Source organism: Microchirus variegatus, assembly GCF_963457635.1.
Source record: "Microchirus variegatus genome assembly, chromosome: 7".
Taxonomy (NCBI): Eukaryota; Metazoa; Chordata; class Actinopteri; order Pleuronectiformes; family Soleidae; genus Microchirus; species Microchirus variegatus.
In genome coordinates, this window is record NC_139808.1 from 32252966 (window position 1) to 32269788 (window position 16823).

The 16823-nt window shown below is 40.4% G+C and overlaps 1 protein-coding gene across 1 annotated transcript in view; it reads left to right on the forward strand.

Annotated features, from left to right (window-relative positions):
• Positions 1–6026: 6026 nt before the first annotated feature.
• Positions 6027–16823, forward strand: part of kcnh5b (potassium voltage-gated channel, subfamily H (eag-related), member 5b) — a gene marked incomplete at both ends in the record, with an annotated part of 89622 nt that continues 78825 nt past the window's right edge. The window contains 3 exons of the mRNA XM_083892096.1: positions 6027–6099; positions 11472–11595; positions 13944–14050. Coding sequence (XP_083748222.1) covers positions 6027–6099; positions 11472–11595; positions 13944–14050 — 304 coding nt within the window. The remainder of the gene's footprint in view (positions 6100–11471; positions 11596–13943; positions 14051–16823) is intronic.

Genomic DNA, 16823 nt, shown 5'->3' on the forward strand with positions numbered 1-16823 from the left:
AGACCAAAGAAGAGCGTGGACGCACGTGGACTTCTGAAACCACGTGATGTTGATCAGCCCGCGATCAAAGATGGTTTGTTGTCTGGTGAGATGTTTCACTCTGATGATTTCATGTTAATTGTCTGCAGTTAATTTTGATGACGCTTTAGATTCAGACGGTGAGCAGAACTCTGCTCTGCCACCAGAGGTCAGCAGAGAGCTGTTAGAGGAGCAGAGTGTGACGTCACTGTGGGTGTTACAAAAACAGATACAGATGATTTACAGTAATATTAAAAAGCATTGATACTGTGTGTGTGTGTGTGTGTGTGTGTGTGTGTGTGCGTGAGAGAGATTAGGGTTAATTTAAGGATTAAGATTAGATATTGTCTGTGAGTCCTTTTTACTCTTTCCTCTCCTGTGCTCTTGTTTCTTCTCCTTGTTTCCTTTTATGTCCTCTCTTCTTGTTTCCTTTCCTGTCCTCTCGTTTCCTCCTCTCATCTCTTGTTCCCTCTCCTTTTGCCTCCTCTTCTCTCTTGTTTCCTCTCCTCTTCTCTCATTTCCTCTCCTCTCGTTTCCTCTCCTCCCCTCTTGTTTCCTCTCCTCTTGTTTCCTCTCCTCCCCTCTTGCTTCCTCTCCTCTTGTTTCCTCTCCTCTTCTCTCTTTTCCTCTCCTCTCGTTTCCTCTCCTCCCCTCTTGTTTCCTCTCCTCTTGTTTCCTCTCCTCCCCTCTTGCTTCCTCTCCTCTCCTCTTGTTTCCTCTCCTCCCCTCTTGTTTCCTCTCCTCTTGTTTCCTCTCCTCCCCTCTTGCTTCCTCTCCTCCCCTCTTGTTTCCTGTCTTCTTGTTTCCTCTCCTGTCCTCTTATTTCCTCTCCTGTCCTCTTGTTTCCTGTCCTCTTGTTTCCTCTCCTGTCCTCTTGTTTCCTGTCCTCTTGTTTCCTCTCCTCTCCTCTCTTGTTTCCTCGCTTCCCCTCTTGTTTCCTCTCCTCTCTTATTTCCTCTCCTCTTCTCTTGTTTCCTCTCCTGTCCTCTTGCTTCCTCTCCTCTACTCTTGTTTCCTCTCCTCCCCTCTCCTCTTGTTTACTCTCCTCGTTTCCTCTCCTCCCCTCTTGTTCCCTCTCCTCTTGTTTACTCTCCTCTTGTTTCCTCTCCTCCCCTCTCGTTTCCTCTCCTCTCCTCTTGTTTCCTCTCCTCTCTTTAATCCCATCACTGTAATAGACGTCTGTATGTTAATCTGATTTTGTTAATCCCAGATTGCTTCTCTAATCTCTGTGATTCATTGATATGAAAACTGAAGAAGTGCTGAGTCATGGTCTGCAGGGATCTACAGTGACAGACCATAATAACCTGTGTGTGTGTGTAAACTGAAGTTTGTAAACCACTCACTCTCCCACACCAAAGTCACTCACTCTCCCACACCAAAGTCACTCACTCTCCCACACCAAAGTCCATAGAGTAAACCAGTGATTTTAACATCACAGCACACAGGAGTTCACAGGAGTTGTTGATCCACTGCTGCCTCCATCACTAACTTACAATGACTGATTTTAGTGAATTCAGCTTTTAAAAATCTTCATTCAGTCTTACTACAGTGACACAAAGTGACCACACGAGGCAGCAGAGGACCAGCAGCTAAAATCACTGTTTTTCTCGATGAGGTTTGGTGTGATGAGATGATGTCTAAACGTGTAAACTTTATATATTTAATCTCATTTCCTCGTCTTGACTTTGTTTCCTCACGTCAGTTTATAATTGAACATAATTCTCTGTCTTCCTGTCAATTAAAACCAGCCGAGATTCTCCCGTCGTCATGGAAACCACAGCTGTGGGTGACAGAGGGACAAACTTCTTCCTGTTAACAAACAGAAAAAAACATAATATTCAGCAGAACTTTAGGACTGATCATCTAATCTTGTTTCCTCTCCTCTCTCCTTGATTCCTCTCCTCTCTCCTTGTTTCCTCTCTCCTTGTCTCCTCTCTCCTCTGATGCAGATGAAGCCTTTTATTTTCTAACAGGTTCATCTGACCCTGGACTGACCTTTGACCTCAGAGGGTGATGGACTCTATTGACCTCATGAGCAGGTGAGACTGGACCACACACACACACACACACACACACACACACACACACACACACACACACACACACACACACACACACACACACACACACACACACACACACACACACACACACACACACACATACACACACACACTACTATTTTTTCCTGTGTTTTTGTAAATCTCAGACGTTGACCTTTGACCTCAGCTACAGCCTGTGTCCTCAGTGCTTTGATATTCAAACGTCTTCTTCTTCTTGGTGAGGAAGCAGAGTGTGGTGGTGGAGGTGGAGAGTGCACTTCTTAACCTCACCACTAGGGGGCATAGTCTTCTGAGTCTCCCCCTCCTCCCTTAGTAATTGTTGTCGGGGTTTGACACCAGGGCCACCGTACTTTTGCCTTCAGTAAACATCCATGTATTTGTTTAGTCAGCAAGAGGGAGAGAGGAGGTGTGTGTGGGAGGGGCTTATTGGTGGATGTGGGAGGGGCTGAGCGGTGGCAGCAGATGTCAGCTGTTCCACCTGCTGTCACCAGGTTTGATGCCCCATGATACAAGTGAGTCAATTACAGTCGTCTCTCAGGAGCACACGACATTTTACACATTTACTGACGACGCGCACACACACACACACACACACACACACACACACACACACACACACACACACACACACACACACACACACTCGAGTGGATGCAGACGTGAGCACAGAGACTGAAAAACAGCTCAACACAAACTGTCAGAGTTAAATCTCATCAGTTTAAATCTGTGAAGTCTTTAAGAGCATGATCACGTCTGTAAAACCACTCACTCTCCCACACCAAATTCCATAGAGAAAACCAGTGATTTTAGCTCACAGGGACACAGGAGCTGCTGGTCCTCTGCTGCCTCGTGTGGTCACTTTGTGTCACTAAGTTAAGTTTAAAGTAAATATTTTAAAAGCTGAATTCACTAAAATCAGTCATTGTAAGTTAGTGATGGAGGCAGCAGTGGATCAACAACTCCTGTGAACTCCTGTGTGCTGTGATGTTAAAATCACTGGTTTACACTATGGACTTTGGTGTGGGAGAGTGAGTGACTTTGGTGTGGGAGAGTGAGTGGTTTACAAACTTCAGTTTACACAAGGAAAAGTCTGTTTAACAGTAAAATAAAGACGTGAACGTGTTCTTAAGATGTCGTAGACTTAAACTGACGTAGATTTCACTGATATATTTCCTCTAAGAGGCTGAAAACAGAAGTTTGTAAACCACTCACTCTCCCACACCAAAGTCACTCACTCTCCCACACCAAAGTCCATAGAGAAAACCAGTGATTTTAACATCACAGCACACAGGAGTTCACAGGAGTTGTTGATCCACTGCTGCCTCCATCACTAACTTACAATGACTGATTTTGTCAATTCGACTTTTGAAAATCTTCATTCAGATTTACTTCAGTGACACAAAGTGACCACACGAGGCAGCAGTAGACCAGCAGCTCCTGTGTCCATATGAGCTAAAATCACTGGTTTTCTCTATGGGCTTTGGTGTGGGAGAGTGAGTGGTTTACTAAGAGTGAAGATAAAGACGTGAACATGTTCTTAAAGATGATGATGATGATGATGATGATGGTCACTTAAATGTATAAGAGAGTTTAACTGTTAACCTCTGTGTGTTTAATAATTCTCTCTCTCTCTCTCTCTCTCTCTCTCTCAGTGTCTCTCTCTCTCTCTCTCTCTCTCTTCAGTTCTCAGGAGCCTCATTAATCTCATGTTGAGTCTAATGATCGTCCCTGAGAGAGAGAGAGACACTGAGAGAGAGAGAGAGAGACACTGAAGAAGAAGAAGAAAGATGTTTCATGAACAAACAAGTGAAACATTAATAACATCACAGGTGTTTTATCAAACATCACTAAATGATTTATTTACTAAATCATCTTTTAATTCTTCTTCTTCTCATTATAAGTCGTGTTATTTTTATAAATGTTCTTTTCACATCTTTATTCTTAGAATTTATTTTACTCTAAAAAATACCTCACAACTTATTTTTATTGTAATTCTCATAAAGATGATTCATTATTCATATAATAACTTACTCTCATGTTCTAAACAATAACATTATTCCAATTATTCTTATTAATTTAGGTTATTCTTAGCATTTTTTGTTATTATAAGAAAATCTTATAATTCTTCTTCTCATTATCATTTTTATTCACAATTCTCATGATTTTGTTGAAAATGATTATTTTTCTTCATTATTCTTATATTATTTTATTATAAATATAATTTATAGTTAATATTATTATGACAGTGATTATAAATGTTATTATTGTGATGAATCAGCAGAAAATGTTTCTCTGTAATTAGGCTTTTATTTTGAAGGGTCAACATCTGATACTGACTTTAGTGAACAGGTTAGTTAACAGGTTAGTTAACAGGTTAGTTAAGAGGTTAGTTAAGAGGTTAGTTAACAGGTTAGTGAACAGGTTAGTACACAGGTTAGTTCAGAGGTTAGTTAAGAGGTTAGTTAGCAGGTTACTTAACAGGTTAGTTAAGAGGTTAGTGAACAGGTTAGTTGAGAGGTTAGTTAGCAGGTTAGTTAAGAGGTTAGTACACAGGTTAGTTAAGAGGTTAGTTAGCAGGTTAGTTAAGAGGTTAGTTAAGAGGTTAGTTAGCAGGTTAGTTAACAGGTTAGTTAGCAGGTTAGTTAAGAGGTTACTTAACAGGTTAGTTAACAGGTTAGTTAAGAGGTTAGTGAACAGGTTAGTTGAGAGGTTAGTTAGCAGGTTAGTTAACAGGTTAGTTGGCAGGTTAGTTAAGAGGTTAGTGAACATGTTAGTTAAGAGGTTAGTGAACAGGTTAGTACACAGGTAAGTTAACAGGTTAGTTAAGAGGTTAGTTAACAGGTAAGTAAATTATTTATTAACCTGTTAACTAACCTATTTACTGTAAATAGGTTAGTTAACAGGTTAGTTAGTTTCCTCCTCCTCCTCCTCCTCAGTGTCTCCTCCTCCCTCTCTCCTCCTCTTCCTCCTCCCCCCACCCCCCTCCCCCTCCCTCCTCCTTCTCCTCAGTGTCTCCTCCTCTTCCTCCTCCCTCCTCCTCTTCCTCTGCAGATCTCCTCCTCCTCCTCCTCCTCCTCAGTGTCTCTTCCTCCTCCTCCTCTTCCTCCTCAGTGTCTCCTCCTCCTCCTTTTCCACCTCAGTGTCTCCTCCTCCTCTTCCCCCTCAGTGTCTCCTCCTCCTCCTCAGTGTCTCCTCCTCCTCCTCAGTGTCTCCTCTTCCTCCTCCCCCCCTCCCTCCTCCTCCTCCCCCCTCCCTCTTCCCCCTCAGTGTCTCCTCCTCCTCCTCAGTGTCTCCTCCTCCCTCTCTCCTCCTCTTCCTCCTCCCCCCACCGCCTCCCTCCTCCTCCTCCTCCTCCTCAGTGTCTCCTCCTCTTCCTCCTCTTCCTCCTCCTCCTCCTCTTCCTCTGCAGATCTCCTCCTCCTCCTCAGTGTCTCCTCCTCCTCCTCCTCCTCTTCCTCCTCAGTGTCTCCTCCTCCTCCTCTTCCACCTCAGTGTCTCCTCCTCCTCTTCCCCCTCCTCCCCCCTCCCTCTTCCCCCTCAGTGTCTCCTCCTCCTCCTCAGTGTCTCCTCCTCTCCTCCTCTTCCTCCCTCCCTCCTCCTCTTCCTCCTCCTCCTCCTCAGTGTCTCCTCCTCCTCCCCCCTCCCTCCCTCCTCCTCCTCAGTGTCTCCTCCTCCTCCTCCTCCCCCTCCCTCTCCCTCTTCCTCCCTCCTCCTCCTCCTCCTCCTCCTCCTCAGTGTCTCCTCCTGTGTTCAGTGCGCACTGAGGATCCAGAGCAGCGCGCGGACGCGGGCGACCATGATCTTCTCCACCGCTCAGCCTCAGAACCCAGAGCCGGAACCGGAACCGAGACCAGGACCGCAGTCACGACACCGTCCACGCGCCACCAGAGCCGCCAGCCGAGCCGAGCCGAACCCGCAGCAGCCCCGCCCGCCCGCTGCCCCAGGATGCCCGGGGGAAAGAGAGGGCTCGTGGCACCGCAGAACACTTTCCTGGAGAACATCGTCCGCAGATCGAGCGGTGAGTCCACGCTCCGGGTCCCGGTCCCGGTCCCGGTCCGGGTCCTGGTTCTGATGTGATCCAGACTGATTGTTTACTGAGTTTTCCTCTTCTTCTCCAAGTCTCCACGTTAACCTTAAAAGTGACGCGAGGCGCGTGACACACGTGGAATTCAGTCAAATCAAAACAAAGCGCGAGGATTTTGACAGATTACGCACAGATTATAATCCTTATATAGTGTAATCTGTCGTTTCCACACCTCGTGTTTTCATCACGTGTGGATTTGATTAAGTTTTAGTTCATAAATGTGACAAAATAAAGCATCAAATCATCTGAGATTATTAATCTGTGTTGTTAATCTGTGTTATTAGCAGATCATTTAAAGTTTAATCCCGCTCATTAAATTTAATCTAGTTCATTATTTTTTTTTAAATGAGTAAAATCTGATCATCAATTTTCTGCCAACTCAGCATTTCTCACACCTGTTCATAGCCATGGACTCTGTCGCTCTATAGCGCCCCCTGCAGTAGCATCATGGTACCACACACACACACACACACACACGTGTGTCCCTGGATCTACAGTTTCTTCATGATTTTTTGGGGGAATTGTTTTTGTTTTTGTTTTTTTCCCAAACTCAGGATTGATTTCAGATTAAACTTCAAAGATCTGGGATTTTTGTGGAATTTTCCACCTGACAGGAAGTCGGACATATTTTTCTTCTTCTTCTTTTTCTTCTTGGCGTGGAGGTCAGGCGTCCACAAACGTTACCAAAGTGACATCGTGTTCAGAGCCGTGAGTCGCTGTGACCGCACTCTCTAGCGCCCCCCAAAGGTCGGACCAGACGGGGACGAGATTGAGTGACTTAAATCTGCTCGTTCCACACTTTCTTCAGGATTTATCTGGAATGTTTTTGTGAAGCAGGAAGTCGGACATTTTGGATTTTTACCATTTTGTGTTTTTATGAAAAATTCCAAATCAAACGTCCTGGAAATCCACACTGGAAGTGACATGATGGCTCTATAGCGCCCCCTAATACGTTCACCTCATTATTTTTAGTTTATTGCTTTTTGATGTTGTTGTGTAGTAAAGTAACAGTTTGTGTAGCAAAGTAACAGGTTGTGTAGAAAAGTAACTGTTGTGTAGTAAAGTAACAGGTTGTGTAGTAAACTAACAAGTTGTGTAAAGTAACAGGTTGTGTCATAAAGTAACAAGTTGTGCAGTAAAGTAACAGGTTGTGTAGTAAAGTAACTGGTTGTGTAGTAAAATAACTGGTTGTGCAGTAAGGTAACAGGTTGTGTAGTAAAGTAACACGTTGTGCAGTAAAGTAACTGGTTGTGTAGTAAAGTAACCTGTTGTGTCGTAAAGTAACAAGTTGTGCAGTAAAGTAACAGGTTGTGTAGTAAAATAACTGGTTGTGTAGCAAAGTAACTGGTTGTGTAGTAAAATAACTGGTTGTGTAGTAAAGTAACCTGTTGTGTAGTAAAGTAAAAGGTTGTGTAGTTAAGTAAGGTAACAGGTTGTGTAGTAAAGTAACTGGTTGTGTCGTAAAATAACTGGTTGTTTAGTAAAATCACTGGTTGTGCAGTAAAGTCACATGTTGTGTCGTAAATTAACAGGTTGTGTAGTAAAGTAACTGGTTGTGTAGTAAAGTAACAGGTTGTGTAGTAAAGTAACAGGTTGTGTAGTAAAGTAACAGGTTGTGTCGTAAAGTCACAGGTTGTGTAGTAAAGTACCCTGTTGTGTCGTAAAAGTAACAGGTTGTGTAGTAAAGTCACAGGTTGTGTAGTAAAGTAACAGGTTGTGTAGTAAAGTAACAGGTTGTGTCGTAAAGTCACAGGTTGTGTAGTAAAGTAACAGGTTGTGTAGTAAAGTCACAGGTTGTGTAGTAAAGTCACAGGTTGTGTAGTAAAGTAACTGTTGTGTAGTAAAGTAACAGGTTGTGTCGTAAAATAATGCGGCCTTTTGTTGCAGTTGTGTTCGTCAAAGTTTGTTTGAACAAAGTCATCGATTGTGATGAAGGAAAGGTCAAGATGATTGTGTGTGTGTGTGTGTGTGTGTGTGTGTGTCTGTGTGTGTGTGTGTGTGTGTGTGTGTGTGTTAAGTCATAGTCAGCTGTTTAGTGTAAAGGTTAAACCACAGGCTCCAGCAGCACAAACACCTCAGATGAAATATCACACAAATTAATTTTTATTTTGTTTATGCAGCGACTTTTTTTTTTTTTTTAAAGTGAGGTCCACTGTAGCCCCGCCCCCTCCTCCTCCTCCTCCTCCTCCTCCTCCTCTTCCTCCTCCTCTTCCTCTTCCTCCAGTACGCTGCAGCATCATGGGATTAGTTTGTTTTGGGATTTTTTTTTACCAGAGAATGTGTCAAATCTGACTTTAGATCTGTTGCTGACTCTGAGTTTGATGATGCAGTAAAGAGTTGAAGCCACATTAGAAAACTCATTCTGAACTGTAAGTAATAATTATAAGTCATTCTGTCACTGAAGGACTTTTTCTTCTTCTTTTTAACTGGAAAATGTTTTAATATCTGAGTGAAATACAGTGAAATATAGTGAGATCAATAGAAAGAGCTGCTGAAGCAGGTTTTCTTCATCAAATCACTGCTGCTGCTGTTTCATCACACTGTGAGTGCACTTTCACACTGATGTAAACATGCACCACACACACTCACACACACACACACGCACACACACACACACACACACACACACACACACACACACACACACACACACACACACACACACACACACACACACACACACACACACACACACACACACACACAGTGTTCCTGCTCACTCCAAAAGTACACTTTTCTTTTCTTTACCTGCCAACTATTTTTGGAGAAACAGGAGGATTGTGTGAATGATGAATAATTACCTGTCACAGTCACAGAGTCACCGTCAGCAGCAGCAGCATCATAAGCAGCAGCAGCAACAGCAGCTTCACTGGATTATCAGCAGTTTAGTCGACCGTTTATCTCATTAATGACAGTATTTTCAGCTTCAAAAGAGAGAGAGACACACATACGCACACACACACACAGAGACACGCACACAGACACACAAACAGACACACAGAGACACACAAACAGACACACACACAGACGCACACAGACACACACACAGAGACGCACACAGACACAGACACACACACACGCACGCACACAGACACACAAACAGAGACACACGCACACAGACACACACACACAGACACACACACAGAGACACACACAGACACACACACAGAGACACACACGCACACAGACACACACACAGACACACACACAGAGACACACACATACACAGACACACACACAGAGACACACACGCACACAGACACACACACAGACACAGACGCACACACACAAACACAGTCTGGTCGACAGCTCTGTGATTTACATGAGGTTTAAATCTAATTGTTTCAAAGTTAAGTTGTCGTTGTCGTCTGCGTTGTTTTCTGCGTTGTCGTTGTTGTCGTCTGCGTTGTCGTTGTCGTCTGCGTTGTCGTTGTTGTCGTCTACGTTGTCGTTGTCGTCTGCGTTGTCGTTATTGTCGCCTGCGTTGTCGTTGACGTCTGCGTTGTCGTCGTCGTCTGCGTTGTGGTTGTTGTCGTCTGCGTTGTCGTCCACGTTGTCGTCTGCATTGTCGTTGTCGTCCACGTTGTCGTCTGCATTGTCGTTGTTGTAGTCTGCTTTGTCGTTGTCGTCTGCGTTGTCGTCTGCATTGTCGTTGTTGTAGTCTGCTTTGTCGTTGTCGTCTGCGTTGTCGTTGTTGTCGTCTGCGTTGTCGTTGTTGTCGTCTGCGTTGTTGTCGTCTGCGTTGTCGTTGTTGTCGTGGTGGTGTCATGAATCATTATTAATAATAAGGTGTGTGAGTTCCTCTCCTCGCTCTCATTGTGCTGCATAAGTTCAGCCTGTTTAGACACAGAGTCTGACAGAGCACCTGCTCTGACTGCAGTCTGCTCTGCATGTTAATGATGACAAACCTGTGTCATAGACACACACTACACTACACTACACACAGGTGTCACACTCACCTGCAGCAGGAATAATACACAACTCCTTATATGGACGTCCTGTACGTGTGTGTGTGTGTGTGTGTAATGACATTTTATTAAAAACAAACAAGTGGCACTAATTAATATATGTCTATGTATACTATATATACATATATAGAATACATACTATATACACTCTGTATCTCTGTATTCATATATACATATATGTATATATATATAGATACAAAGAGTATATGTATATATTAAATCATAAATACTTATAAAGATAAAATCATAGAAAACAAATGAGCATACTAAAGCCTGGCAGGAAAGGGGCGGGGCTTCATCTATATAAAGGCGTGGCTTTAGCTAATCTGTAACCAACATGGCCGCCGTGGCAGCTCCACAGAAAGTAGGTTGAAAATGTTTGTTTGAGCAGAACTCACTTGTTTGTTAGCTCGTTAGTGCTGGTCGCTACAGTTTTAAACACCTTTAAAAACTGTTTTTAACACACTTTTGAATCTACTGTGTCATGTTTGTTTGTTTGTGTGTGTTTGTGTGCTCACATGACTGGAGCTAGCTTTAGCCTCTATGTTCAGCTGTCTTTGACCTAGCATCACAGTGAAAGTGTAGCTGCCTGATGAGCCTGTTTGCTTAGTACAGTTGTTATATTTTATATATATATTCTATAGTATATATTGTGATTTATTCTTGTTTGTTGGTTGGTTATTTAATATTTATTGGTTGTGAAGCAGCGAAAACAAAACTAGTGTTTGAATGAGGAGCAGAGCAAACACCTGTGCTAACTTAATGATGCTAGCTAGCTTCACTTCTGCTGATGAGTGAGTGAGGAAAAAGAGAAAGTTGTGTGATATTTAATGCTAAATATGTTCACTTATAGCTTACAGTGAATATTCTTTGTCTTAAATCCACTAAGAAGCCTTAAAGAAAGTCTTAATATCTTTATTTATGTCACTGATTTGTTTCCTTTGTGGTGTCAGTTTATTAGGTACGCCTGAAAATGACACTGTGCGATCATTTGAACACTTTGATGTGATTTGTATTATTTATTTCCAGCCAGAGTGTGATGTACACTTTAATTAACATTATTTTAACGACATATATTAAGTCAAATATCCTGCGGGGGAAACACATGAGTCACTGTGTGTAACTGTAACATTAACATTAGTGATGATATTTGACACTATGATATTTTAATGATTATTTCAACGCTTCATAATTCACAATAAAAAACATATTTATGAGTCAAAATGAATCAAAAACAAACATTTAAGGAGTGAGCCGAACATAATGTACTGAAGCGAGATGTTGCTGCTGGTTCTGATGAATCCTCTCTCTGTGTGTTTGTTGACGGTAAACCCTCAGAGACCAGCTTCCTCCTGGGAAACGCTCAGATCGTGGAGTGGCCTGTGGTTTACAGCAATGACGGATTCTGCAAACTGTCGGGTTTCCACCGAGCCGAGGTCATGCAGAAGAGCAGCACCTGCAGGTGAGAACTCGTCACTGCGCTCCGTCGCTGTGTGGAAACGGAGGCGTAAAAGTCACATCGTTTACCATCACATTTACCAGTAAACGTCTGATTTAGCCGCCTTTTGTTTAAACATTTTTAATGCTTATATATATATATATATATATATTTAAACAAACAGCCTGAGTCATTGTTTTTAAAACTAAAACCATATCTGTTCAAAGTGCTGCTTTTATCCTGAGGCTAAAAGAGAAAAAAATGTTGCATTTTATTTGAATTTCATACATTATTTAAGCAACAGCGGAGGAAAAATGCTCTGTTTTCACTTTATTTATTTATTTTGTGGCCTTTTTATTTTCCTGTTTGGTGATGATTATAATGAAATATGTATATGTATATATATATATATATATATATATATATATATATATATATATATATATATATATATATATATATATATACAGATATATACATATATACGTATATATACATATATATATATGTATGTATAGATATATGTATATGTGCATATATCTGTATATGTATGAATATATCTATATGTGTATATACTGTATGTGGATGTGTATGTACATACATGCATATGTATATACTGCATATAAATATAGATACAGAGAGTGTGTATACACATATATATATATTTAGTTAAAGAGTATGTAGAAGGTTGAGTGTCTTCATTCAGATGGACCACAGCAGCTCAGCTCAGTGCTGCAGCTGCAGGACAAACAGCGTCTTCCTCGCCTGTCACTCAACGAGACGTTTTAAAACTTGACTCCAAAGAGTCTCTCTCAGATCTGGCCGAGGGTGACGACCTCGAGTAGCCAGCACATGAAAAGACGTCTTCACTGAGCACAGACGCTGGACTGAGGTGGAGACTGAGAGACAATAACATTTATACATCCTTCTGTAGATCAGTGTGTCGATATAAATCACGTCAGTTTAAGTCTACGACGTCTTTAAGGACACGTTCACGTCTTTATCTTCACTGTTAGACAGACTTTAACAACAGGAAAGTGAAGTTTGTAAACCACTCACTCTCCCACACCAAAGTCACTCACTCTCCCACGCCAAAGCCCATAGAGAAAACCAGTGATTTTAGCTCACAGGGACACAGGAGCTGCTGGTCCTCTGCTGCCTCGTGTGGTCACTTTGTGTCACTAAATTAAGTCTAAATTAAATATTTTAAAAGCCGAATTGTACAAAATCAGTCATTGTAAGTTAGTGATGGAGGCAGCAGTGGATCAACAACTCCTGTGAACTCCTGTGTGCTGTGATGTTAAAATCACTGGTTTACTCTATGGGGTTTGGTGTGGGAGAGTGAGTGACTTTGGTGTGGGAGAGTGAGTGGTTTATAAACAGATTTTAGGCATGTAAAAAAAGTAGTAAACTAATAACATCTATGTCAGTCTAAAGCAACAACATCTTGAGAACACGTTCACGTCTTTATTTCACTGTTAGACAGACTTTTCCTTGTGTAAACTGAAGTTTGTAAACCACTCACTCTCCCACACCAAAGCCCATAGAGAAAACCAGTGATTTTAACATCACAGCACACAGGAGTTCACAGGAGTTGTTGGTCCACTGCTGCCTCCATCACTGAGTTCAAACCTCTTATTTTGTCAATTCGGCTTTTAAAACTCTTCATTCGGATTAAAATCAGTGACACAAAGTGACCACACGAGGCAGCAGTAGACCAGCAGCTCCTGTGTCCCTGTGAGCTAAAATCACAGATTTTCTCTATGGACTTTGGTGTGGGAGAGTGAGTGGTTTACAAACTTCAGTTCCCTGTTGTTAAAGTCTGTCCAACAGTGAAGATAAAGACGTGGACATATTATTGGATTATTGTGGATTTAAGCTGTCAAATATTTTATTATTTTTTATTATTTTTAAAGAGGCCAGTTTTTGTTTTTCCTGGTGTCTCTGCTGACAGACATGTTTTCTCTCTCCTGCTGCTTGTCCACACGGGGGACGCTTCTGACATTTCAGATAATGACAACATGGTGATGCAGTTCTATAGTGTGTGTGTGTGTGTGTGTGTGTGTGTAGTGTCTGAGCTGTTATTTCACTGGATATTTGGACAATATCTGTCTGCTGTTCTTTCTCTGAGAGAAACTGCAGCTGTTGCAAAAAGAAAGAAAATCCCTCCGACTAATGATATTAGCAGAGATTAAAATGTTCCCAGCCTTTTACAGGAATAATTACATGCCTGCGCTGGAAATGCAGACTGTGCCAATCCACCGTCCTTCACTCAGAGCTAAATTTATGCCACCGCCGCATCAATTTACTCGTAAAAGGCGAAGCGGTTCGGGTCAGCATTGATCGCCTTTCTTTTTGTTTTATTCTTCCAGTTTCATGTACGGAGAACTGACCGACAAGAAGACCATCGACAAAGTCCGCCAGACGTTTGACAACTACGAGTCCAACTGCTTTGAAATCCTGCTCTACAGGAAGAACAGTGAGTGCTGATTTAATTCACCTCGTCTGCAGTCATGAACACGTTCACTGCTTCATACAGGAAACTGAACCTTCCTCACTCTCCCACACCAAAGCCCATAGAGAAAATCAGTGATTTTAGCTCACAGGGACACAGGAGCTGCTGGTCTACTGCTGCCTCGTGTGGTCACTTTGTGTCACTGACGTATATTTAAACAAAGGATTTCAAAAGCCGAATTGACAAAATCAGTCATTGTAAGTTAGTGATGGAGGCAGCAGTGGATCAACAACTCCTGTGAACTCCTGTGTGCTGTGATGTTAAAATCACTGATTTACTCTATGGACTTTGGTGTGGGAGAGTGAGTGACTTTGGTGTGGGAGAGTGAGTGGTTTACAAACTTCAGTTTACACAAGGAAAAGTCTGTCAAAGACATAAAGACATTCTTAAGATGTCATAGACTTAAACTGTAGAAGATTTTATTTGATAACTATTTTGTTAATCTGTTTTTCCAACTTTGTAAACCACTCACTCTCTCTGCACCAAAGTCCATAGAGTAAACCAGTGATTTTAACTGATTTTAGTGAATTCGGCTTTTGAAATGAGTGAAATCTAGCGAAAACGATAGAAGTTTTCTGTTTTTCCCCAAATTAAACTTTCTCTCCGTTCACTTCCTAATCCCATCTACACTTTGTCTGGATGTATTTATTCCTCTTGTACTTACATTGACGTCTCTTGCTAAGCTGAGGCTTTAGTGTTTTGTGATTCACTGTGAATAAAAACGTCTGCCAAACAGACTGAGGAACAGTTTTATGGCAACGTCGTTAACGTGCTCAACACGGCGATAAACAACCACAGAACATTCTGCAGCGTCACTGTACAGACAAGACAACATGTGACGTACGCTTACTTCCTTTAAGAAGCTTGTTTAATTGTATTAAAAGGTGCAAATATGTGAATATTTTCATGTTTCTGTCATTTTTCAGCTTCTTAAATGTGAATATTTTCATGTTTCTGTCATTTTTCAGCTTCTTAAATGTGAATATTTTCGTGTTTCTGTCATTTTTCAGCTTCTTAAATGTGAATATTTTCGTTTCTGTCATTTTTCAGCTTCTTAAATGTGAATATTTTCTACTTTCTGTCATTTTTCAGCTTCTTAAATGTGAATATTTTCGTGTTTCTGTCATTTTTCAGCTTCTTAAATGTGAATATTTTCACGTTTCTGTCATTTTTCAGCTTCTTAAATGTGAATATTTTTGTGTTTCTGTCATTTTTCAGCTTCTTAAATGTGAATATTTTCTACTTTCTGTCATTTTTTAGCTTCTTAAATGTGAATATTTTCGTGTTTCTGTCATTTTTCAGCTTCTTAAATGTGAATATTTTCACGTTTCTGTCATTTTTCAGCTTCTTAAATGTGAATATTTTCGTGTTTCTGTCATTTTTCAGCTTCTTAAATGTGAATATTTTCACGTTTCTGTCATTTTTCAGCTTCTTAAATGTGAATATTTTCACGTTTCTGTCATTTTTCAGCTTCTTAAATGTGAATATTTTTGTGTTTCTGTCATTTTTCAGCTTCTTAAATGTGAATATTTTCACGTTTCTGTCATTTTTCAGCTTCTTAAATGTGAATATTTTCACGTTTCTGTCATTTTTCAGCTTCTTAAATGTGAATATTTTTGTGTTTCTGTCATTTTTCAGCTTCTTAAATGTGAATATTTTTGTGTTTCTGTCATTTTTCAGCTTCTTAAATGTGAATATTTTCTACTTTCTGTCATTTTTCAGCTTCTTAAATGTGAATATTTTCATGTTTCTGTCATTTTTCAGCTTCTTAAATGTGAATATTTTCTAGTTTCTGTCATTTTTCAGCTTCTTAAATGTGAATATTTTCATGTTTCTGTCATTTTTCAGCTTCTTAAATGTGAATATTTTCATGTTTCTGTCATTTTTCAGCTTCTTAAATGTGAATATTTTCATGTTTCTGTCATTTTTCGGCTTCTTAAATGTGAATATTTTCATGTTTCTGTAATTTTTCAGCTTCTTAAATGTGAATATTTTCATGTTTCTGTCATTTTTCAGCTTCTTAATGTGAATATTTTCGTGTTTCTGTCATTTTTCAGCTTCTTAAATGTGAATATTTTCACGTTTCTGTCATTTTTCAGCTTCTTAAATGTGAATATTTTTGTGTTTCTGTCATTTTTCAGCTTCTTAAATGTGAATATTTTCTACTTTCTGTCATTTTTTAGCTTCTTAAATGTGAATATTTTCGTGTTTCTGTCATTTTTCAGCTTCTTAAATGTGAATATTTTCGTGTTTCTGTCATTTTTTAGCTTCTTAAATGTGAATATTTTCACGTTTCTGTCATTTTTCAGCTTCTTAAATGTGAATATTTTCACGTTTCTGTCATTTTTCAGCTTCTTAAATGTGAATATTTTTGTGTTTCTGTCATTTTTCAGCTTCTTAAATGTGAATATTTTCTACTTTCTGTCATTTTTTAGCTTCTTAAATGTGAATATTTTCGTGTTTCTGTCATTTTTCAGCTTCTTAAATGTGAATATTTTTGTGTTTCTGTCATTTTTCAGCTTCTTAAATGTGAATATTTTTGTGTTTCTGTCATTTTTCAGCTTCTTAAATGTGAATATTTTCTACTTTCTGTCATTTTTCAGCTTCTTAAATGTGAATATTTTCATGTTTCTGTCATTTTTCAGCTTCTTAAATGTGAATATTTTCTAGTTTCTGTCATTTTTCAGCTTCTTAAATGTGAATATTTTCATGTTTCTGTCATTTTTCAGCTTCTTAA